The 9,703-nt window shown below is 31.9% G+C and overlaps 1 protein-coding gene across 1 annotated transcript; it reads right to left on the reverse strand.

Moving 5' to 3' along the window:
- Positions 1–2,420: 2,420 nt before the first annotated feature.
- LOC132714218 (uncharacterized) lies at positions 2,421–8,410 on the reverse strand. The gene is made up of 5 exons (XM_060697021.1): positions 8,264–8,410; positions 6,833–7,105; positions 4,980–5,123; positions 3,968–4,182; positions 2,421–3,515 (listed from the first exon to the last, which is right to left on the reverse strand). Exons 1-5 carry the CDS (start codon positions 8,367–8,369, stop codon positions 2,934–2,936), a joined length of 1,320 nt encoding a protein of 439 aa, XP_060553004.1. The 5' UTR covers positions 8,370–8,410; the 3' UTR covers positions 2,421–2,933.
- Positions 8,411–9,703: the final 1,293 nt, after the last annotated feature.

The following is a 9,703-nucleotide window of genomic DNA, read 5'->3' on the forward strand; positions in this document are numbered from 1 at the left end:
TTGCATTTACCAGTACCATCCTTGAACATGCTCAATTATATCGTGCCAGTAATATTTTTAATTGTGTCGTTTTGGGGTGTTTTGGACGACTTTTAATTACATGAATCGATGTAAAACATCCTAAAAGGGGTTATAACTTGAGAAATGGCGAATTACTGCATAATTTTTTGTTTATTCTCTCATTCCTTTCCATTTCGGTTTCGTAAAGAAAGGTATGTTAGCTGAGCAAAAGAAACTATTGATTTATCTAAGGTCATTATAATATTAAGATTAAAGTTGCTTCTTATACTGCAAAAAATAAACATTGTTTGTTTATGATTGTTTTGTACAAGATTGCCTTCAATATGGAATAATAGCAGCTTGTATAGCTATTGATAGTTAAAGAAAGTGTTTTGTAAGGACGAGAAGCTCATTTCATACTTTAATGATCGAAAAAGGAAGATATATTTTAATAAATTTGACTTGCCCTATGTGCGAATAAATAGTGAGACAATGTAAAATTAATTCACTTTGTTATTGTCTGTCAGTTATATATAAATTTACGTTTATTGTGTATACTATGGTATTATTATAATTATTATTATTACTATCCAAACATTGAAATTTATATTCCTTGGGGGAAATTGAAAACGAATGATTTTTATGAATATTTATAATTCAATAAAAAGGAGATAATAAATTAATGTTGGGAATAATGAATATTCATACTGTATTGTTTGTATAATGATAATATGATTATGATTATTACATGTAATTTAAAGTAACATGATGCCCATGTAAGTGTAAATGGCAAGTGTATTTGTAAAGAAGTACTACATATTATGCCATAACTTATTTCAATTTTGTTCCTACATCACAAAAATAAACAATGATCCAGTTTTCTTTTCGAAATTTCTAAACATATCCTTCAGAATGTTTCTGTAACGTTCAATTGATTAAAAGATTGTGTTAGTCTCTTCATTATTTTATATTTTATCCTTATTATTTTTTCCAACAAATGTTGTGTCGATGACAATTATGAAAGTTTTGAAATGTATGTTACCAAATTAGCTAGACTTCTCATGGAAAATATGACCATAATGTCTCTTTAAGAAATATATATGTGTACTGTACCGTATATGTTTTATACAGTGTATAGGTCGGAGGCCTGTACCGTATATGTTTAATACAGTGTATAGGTCGGAGGCCTGTACCGTATATGTTTTATACAGTGTATAGGTCGGAGGCCTCATCCGCATTGAGGCTATTGATTTGAACTGATAAGAGTTTTTTTATACATTTAAGAAAATGTTCAAACAAAATGATGTTTTAACAAATTACAGTCTGCTTTGATAAGTTATAATATTGTTGTTTGTTTTCGTATGGAGGCAATTGACTTTTGAAAATAAATTATATATTTTGTCATATATCAATGTTGTTTTGAATGCTTAAAAAGTAAAATTTTTAAATTTAAAATGCTTAAAATGTAAAAGGTGTAAAATTTTAGAAATAAACCCTATTTTAGAAAATTGAGTTTTCTATATTCTTGGCTGAATTTTTGCTATTTTAAAGTGGCAATATTTACATAAAATTAAACACTGTTATAATATATCTCTTTTATGTTCTTTCACTCTATAAAAACAATGATCAATTAAAACAGTTTCATAGTTCATTTTCTTTTTGGAATTGTCACATCTAGCGTACTCTCAATTTCAATTTTAAAATCAAGCCAACATATATATTTATCACATGTTTTTACTTAAGAAAATATATTTAGTTCTATTAAAAATATAGGAGTATACAAGTTGTTTAATGATTTACGGGACATTGAATTGTTCTATAGCAGTTGGATAAGAAATCAAAGAACCTTCAGATACCATCTTAACTTTGCATCATTTGAAAGTAAGGGTGTGAAATTGTAATACAATGCTTAACATGTACTGTTCTTAGACATACACATTTATTTGTAAAAATAAACATAACAGAAAAGGTTCCATGCTGTACATCTCCATCTGCAATGGCAATACAGTCAAACAAATTGTCATCGTGTGTCTGATAGGATACTATTTTGATATCGGCACACACATCTGATAATAACCACACCCTAGACCCTGACAATGGGTCACAACCTCGGAACGCCTTTTGTATTTGGAAGATATTGGCCTTATATTATGCAAATAACGTATAGTTGGCAACTTGTGTTTTATTCCTCACTATCTAGTAATGTGTAATATTTTTTTGTTTTGTTTGGATCTTATTTGGTAACATTAATAACAATTCAAGAAGAAAACGTTTGTATCGGATACAACAATGACCATACTATACACGATGATGTTAGCATAGGGGTGAGGAGTTATTTGCATGTAGTGATCCGCATGTATAATGCTGTAATCAATTGAGTTTTTCCTCTCTTTGGATCGAAAGTTAAGTATGTAGAACACTAAATAATTAACATTTATTAGCAAGGTTGCAAAATGTATCCCTTTACATGGTGGCCAACTAAAAACTCATTGCAGTATACTTTTTTCTGACCTATCTTCCATTATATCATTGTTTTTTACACCTCAGTCACATCTTAATAATGTGAAAATGGTTTGGTCATATGAATGTCACTTATTGGAAGAAGACTGTAGGTGTCCCTCCGTGCATTACTTCAGGCACGATCGGGTACCTTTGTATTCCCAGCGACGTTCCGTAAGCCACCCGGATAGCTTCGTCACATAAAAGTATACAAAGTCGTGTCGGGATTCGAACCAACAGCGGTTAGGGACAAGTGGTTTGAAAATAGCGACTTTAACCACGGACGCCCAAAATGATGATCTGTTCTGATTATAAAAATACAAACTGGATTCACCATGGAGACATCCAATAAACAAAATCGTTTGGGTTTCTGACAATACATAATAAGGTAGATATCAAAATTAAGGTAACATATTGATAGCTATGATATAATATCATAAACTAGATTCTAAAACATGTCCTTGTTGTTGATCATAATGATTTTCATCTGATGTTATACCCTGCTCTACTGAAGAGATGTGAGATATATCTAATATGAGACTTTGCGCTCTTTGTGTCGCTTGATGCCTATCTTCTAATCTGTTTTGTGTACACATTTCTGAATATAACGGTAGTGTTGCATTCGTGTTTTGGATCACTCTTTGTGAGGGAAATATTTCTGAGGAGTTTGTTGTAAATAATTCTGAATAAGATGGAAGTCCTGTATCATTATCGCTATATGCACCATTATTGTTACTATTTTGACCACCCGGTGATCGAGTCAAATTATTGGTCTCATTCACTGCTGGTAAATGTACTTCGTTACTGCCAAACATCTCGTTATAACAAGGTGGAAGTATCTGTTCATCATGATAATTATGTTCGGTGTTCCGATTAGTATGCCCATCCATTTGGAGATAATATATGTCTCTTCCTAGTGCAGTGATCTGATAGATTTGACTGTTAGATCCGGATCTCTCATATTCTTCAAAGTTAAGTGCTGGTATCTGGTTTTCATTTCGTGCGTTGTCACAATTCTGAAGGGAAAGAAGCGGTTACAAATACAAGTTAAACGTACCTATGTCCTGAAAATTATTTTTATTGTTATGTCAAACCATATATTATTTTTTGCAATGATTCAAGGGATCGAAATGTTTTGATGTTACAAACAAAATACAAGTTAATTTCATCTCGAACAATGAAGATCGCTCTGAAGCAATGAAAATATCAAAATTACATGTAAAAACTTTTTACAGCTGCCTTAAAGAATTTGACATTTTCTGCTATGGGGGATTAAAGCATGGAACATGGGAGGTCCTTAGGAGATAATGAAAACAACAAAATGAAATGAAAATAGCAGACTTTCTTTGAGTTTTATCGTGAGAAATATTGGAAACAATATAAAATCATTCATGGACTTAGAACCGGGTTAAGCAATGTCCAATCCTCAACACTTGAAATCAATGTCAATCAATGAAGTCAAACTTACAGTCATATTTCTGCCTTTTTGTCGTAGTCTATACGTACAGCATAAAGCAACAACGCACAATATGGCGACAATACAGGCTATAACTATACCGAATACAATACTCGTGCTTGAAGAGCAACTTGAATTATCACCACAAGAATTGTAACCATTACAAACGAGGTCTTTATCTATGCACCGTGAATTATCACATTCATGGGCGTGACCCGGGCATGTATCTGCAAAATAAAGAAGTACTAGGCTTAAACCAGTATAGTTTGACTAATTGTAATACATGTCATATTCATGGGCGTAAACCGAGCATGTATCTGCAAAATAAAGATGCACTAGGCTTAACCAATATAGTTTGATTAATTGTAACACTTTTACTATGCTGCACATGTATTTTACTTCTTATGATATATATTAATAATAACGAGGTCAAGCCAGTTCTGCATACAATACGCACAGTGTCATTTAAAATATGAAAATGCGCATGTATGCATTTTATTTTCTTTAAAAATGAAATCAAAAAATATTTTTTTCTAGGTTGAGACTAGTTGCTTCAAATAAAACGGCGTACCTCCAGTTGAGTTAAATCCATGCTCAAAATTACTTTCTCACAGAAAATGATAATTTTGCAGTAAGAATGTTTTGCTTGTATGTTGAAATGAAAAACACATCACAAAACATTGATGCATAGAAATCTGCTTTGTTGAATTAATTGTGTACTCCATTTCATTAAATAAAAAAAAATAATCAGAAATCATTTTGGCATTATTTTTTATTTTTTGTTGTTGTTGTTGCGTTGTACGTCACACCGACACAGTGTCTAGGTCATATAGCGGTTTTCCAGATTTACTGGCGGAGGAAGACCTCGGGTGCCCTTCAGTGCACTACTTCAGGCGTAAGCGGGCACCTGTTTTGAATTGTGTAGAACCACAGACGCTCCTTAAGCTAGATGGATAACTTAGCTTTACATTATTTAAACAAACTCGTTTACCAAAAAGAATAAATTAAATTAAAACTGTCTTACCGTCTCTAAATGCTGTAACTATTAAGGAAAATACAGTCATGATGCGTGGACGTCTGAGAGATGTATATATTATTTTAAGAAACCGTGTATCTCCTATAAAGACCCCTTCTGGCTTCTCAGTCCCACATGTCTCGTCCTCAAGTCCTGGTATACAAAAAATATGAGCCGCGTCACGACAAAATCAACATAGTGCCAACATAGTGCATCCGCGCAGTCTGATCAGGATCCATGCTGTTCGCTTACCAACTCTATTACAGGTAGAGAAACTGATAGCGAACAACATGGATCCTGATCAGACTGCGCGGATGCGCAGGCTGGTCTGGATCCATGCTGGTCGCAAACCCATTATGTTGGTTTTGTCATGACGCGGCTTATATATTAATTATCATAGCAAATTTAGGAAATTATTTTATCGCTATTCCTCATTATTAAGATGGTTCCTTCAGTTGTGCCATTTTCACTAAGAAGGAAAAGTAAAACAAGTGCAGAAAATTTCCGTCAGAGTTATTATTAAAACAAATTGATAAAACAGGGGTGAGGGGTCACTATGTTACAGTTTTAGGTAAGTGCCCTGGGAAATGTGTTTTTGCTCTTGTTAGTCATTTTAGGAGCAGATGACTCAAAACTGCGGCAAACAACACCTCAATTAGTTTCACAGTTGTAGCTATTACTTCCTTCGCTACCAAAGTGCAATAAATGCTGAAATTCTAGACGGCAGAGTTGGTCCTATAGTTTCTTATGATAGAAAATGTCTTCCATGCCGCTTTTTCGAAGAAATACATGTACGGTACGTTTAAAAAACTCATTGAAGCGTAGCCATTTGCCAGATTGGAAGAATGGTTTAAAAACATTGCTCAACGCGGAAAACAAGAATAATGTAAAAGTATGCTTGATTATGGGTTATCTTGGACCAGGCATTATTTTTTCGTGACAATTGATCATACAAGTTGGGCCTTATGGCCATTTGCTGCTGACAGATAATTTAGAAAGCACATGCGGAGACCTTGGTAATTAATGGTCATTGGTCAGTTATCCAGTAAAGGATCGACCGCCGAGAAGTGACTATAAATTATGTGATCTGTGATATTAAAAAAGAAAAACAAACAATAATAATGGATTATAATCGGTGTGTAAAAAGGAGAAAACAAAAAAGACAACATTAAAATGCTGATGCACGCATGTTTGAGAATACATATTAATTTAAAGGGTAATATTTTTTTTAAATTTGAAAATGATTTGACGTGAGCGGTCATAACCATGTATCGTAAACACATATTTAATGCTGGACATTTTTTTGTTAAAGCTTAAGTTAATAAAGGCTTATGTTTTAATGTTTGTGGTAAAGAATGCATGCTATTTTTTTCAAAAGGACCATTTCTTAAGATGGTACTTAACCTTGTTTTGAATAATTGCAATTTCTTTTTCAATAGTAATTCTGAGTTTTAGATGTGATAAAAATGCTCAAAGAAAGGTAATTGTTGTCTTTTTTTTGTTGAAAAAGTTATTTTGATAAATACAAAACATTATAACATGTACATCAATTTTCAAACTGTTGTGTAAATTACAAAAATTTTCTTTTTTTTAATTCTCAGAATTCATGCTCCAGACTTTCAGGCTACTTACTACAGAAAGTTTTTACTTAATAATTTAATTTCGAATATACATTTATTTGTTGAAATATAAAGCCGCATTAAGTATTTATTCCCAAAAGATCTTATTTTTGAATCAATAGTTACTGTAGCTTTAAATGTCTGGCTAAATTCTAAGTATCATTTTATATCATTGTTTTCCAAAACATTTTCCCATTTCTTTTCAGATTTTAAATTTGCTTTACGTTATACCGATTCCCTAACCTTTTACATGTGTGTCCTTATTTTGAAGAACATAAAATTCAAGATGACCTTCTCTGCAATCCAAGTTAAGATGTTCAAAATAGAACATAATCTTGTTATATGAATTGTACCAAGTTTCTATCTTTATTTCGCAAGACCATCCCCTGTTGTTGTTGTTGTTGCTGTTGTTGTTGTTGTTGTTGTAAATGTTGTCGTCGTCAAGGACTAGCTTCAACTGATCTATCTTCTCCGTTGCCATGTTCAATTTGGAGTTACAGTAATCATTCATATAATCTGTAAATATATTTTAGTAAAAAAATTGTGATTTGAATGCAATACATGTCCCACCCTGAATTAATAATAATATTATGCATTTCATGACAAATTTCCAACCCTTTTTTTAAAAATATTTTCTACAGTTTTAGACAAATTTAATCCTTTCATAGATTTTTATTATTATTATTATTATTATTATTATTATTATTATTATTATTATTATTATTATCATTATTATTATTATTATTATTTTATTTTTTTTGTATGATGAGTTAACCTTATTGGCGAACTCAAAAATAAAAATATATATACAATGTATATATATGTTAACGTGTTGGATTTTTGTAAAATGGCATTTTTGCCATGGTAACCGTATGTATCAGAACTGTCAAAATAGCCACACTGTGTATTAAATATTTCCAAAATGAATAGATATGTTGCTTACTTAAATGTAATCATGTTTTGGGCGGTTTCATTGACAATTACACATATTGTGACCGCATAAAACACCAAACGTTTCAATTCGCCTCAAAATGCCTCAAAAATGCATATTTACTCAATTCTTTAGAAATGTCAAACATAATATCTATTATGTTTTAATAATCGATTTTTAGTACGTTATGTATTTAACAGCTAAAGGAAATAGCGTTAAATGTGCTGTTATGCGTTAATATAAATACATGTATATACCAATTACAAACAAAGCAAAGAAGCAAAATTAGTCCATTTATATTTGGCAAAAGAGTACTGTTCTGGAAGCTACAACAAGATACCAAAATTAAAAGTTTGTGTGAAATGAAAATGATAGCATTTCTGAGGCATAATGGGCCTTTAATGACATTTTTAAATAAATTTCTAATATCTTTACCTTTTCTTCTTTCTTCACTTCTCTTTTGTTTAGATGATTTCTAATATTTCTCATAGCTATCCGAAATAATCATTTATCCGAAAAACGATCAATATATGAAATTATGTCTTGTGGCAATACACTTCGAGGAACGGGAAATATATTTTGGTTAAGGTATATGTGGGTCTTTTTAAACCCGAGGTGAACTTCACAATGAAACTTAAAAAGAAAATTGTTCAATAACTAATGCGGGATAAAAAAAAACCAGTAATTATTTTATTTTAATGATTGTTTTGAATGACATAAAACACAACTTTCAATGAACTTACATGTGTTAATTTCACTTCTACTTATCCCCATAATGAGAAACCACACTAGAAGATAATTCGTTATTCTCTTCGTGAAGGATAGAGTGCACACTAAAATATCGTCCATGTTTTGTTATTCACAAACCAAAGAGAGTTCAGTTTGTTTTGAAATGTTATCTCTTTTATTTGCACACACATTGACTAACTTAAACCATATCAGGGTGATCAATGCAATGTTAGTAGAGATTATTTGACGATGATAAAGTTAGGCGATTCATACACAACAAGGGTTATAAAGATAAATCGTAAAAACGTAATATGTAACGGAAGAAAACGTTATCTAATTTATATATGTGTTTCAGGTTAACGGAGTTAAATGATAACTAGAATAGATTAATCACATATAAATTTGAAGAAGGGTTCAGAACAGAATACAAGAAAAGAAATTTTCCTCACTTTTTTGTAATGCTTCAGAACATTGACAGAAAAATGGAACAACACGATATTTACAGGTTTTATGTGCAATTTTCATTTCAGTAAGACAGTATTTCCATTCTTTTAACGTTTATTGAAAGGTTCTTATCATAAAACGCAGAAAGTGTATTTTAATGTGTAAAAAGAAAACAGTTTAATTTGTATGACATCCAAACCTAGATTACATTAACACTCGACATATGAGCCGCGTCACGACAAAACCAACATAATGGGTTTGCGACCAGCATGGATCCAGACCAGCCTGCGCACCCGTTATTTTATCAAGTTTTCAACAATAAAAACTTACGTCGTATTGTGTTTACATCAGTGCCCCTTTTATCATTCTTGTATGTATGAAATAACGTCAGCTTGTTTATGAATAAGTTGTTTACTTTGGATGACGTCATTACGCTGCTTACGGATTGGCGCCGTTTTATCAAAATATTTATGAACTAATATGGATAATTATGTGGCGTTAGTGTATGTGAGATATTATTTCGGTATTGTATGCAAAGCAAACATTATACGAACTGAAAATATAAATAAAAATGTTTTGTGTTTTTTTTGCTTTAAAATGCTTTATAAACTATTCACTCGAGGGTGAAAACATAACGGCGCAAATACAAATAGTCCCTAACCGGTGTTTATTGGCAGTTTTACACCAGTCATTTTCCTTCTTTGTCTATAGTGACAAAATCACGAGTGTTGGAATATTAATTATAGATATTTTCTTCGGTCCTTTGCACTGAATCTCTGCTCTTGCGGGTATAGAAGTTATCAGTTCTTTGCGAAAGTGAAGTTAAATAGTACTGGTTAATGTTTGACAGTATGCCCAGGAATAATGTGATGATTGCACTGTGCTCTGGTAGATTCAATGTGACTTATTGCCTTGATGCGGTGTGAAATCTACCAGTCAACAGAAAACGGTAATACCCGACCGTGAAAGGTTAATGCCCGATATTGTACGGTAATGCCCGACAGGTAACG

Source organism: Ruditapes philippinarum, unplaced genomic scaffold (assembly GCF_026571515.1).
Source record: "Ruditapes philippinarum isolate M1 unplaced genomic scaffold, ASM2657151v2 ctg4502_1_1_1_1, whole genome shotgun sequence".
Lineage (NCBI taxonomy): Eukaryota > Metazoa > Mollusca > Bivalvia > Venerida > Veneridae > Ruditapes > Ruditapes philippinarum.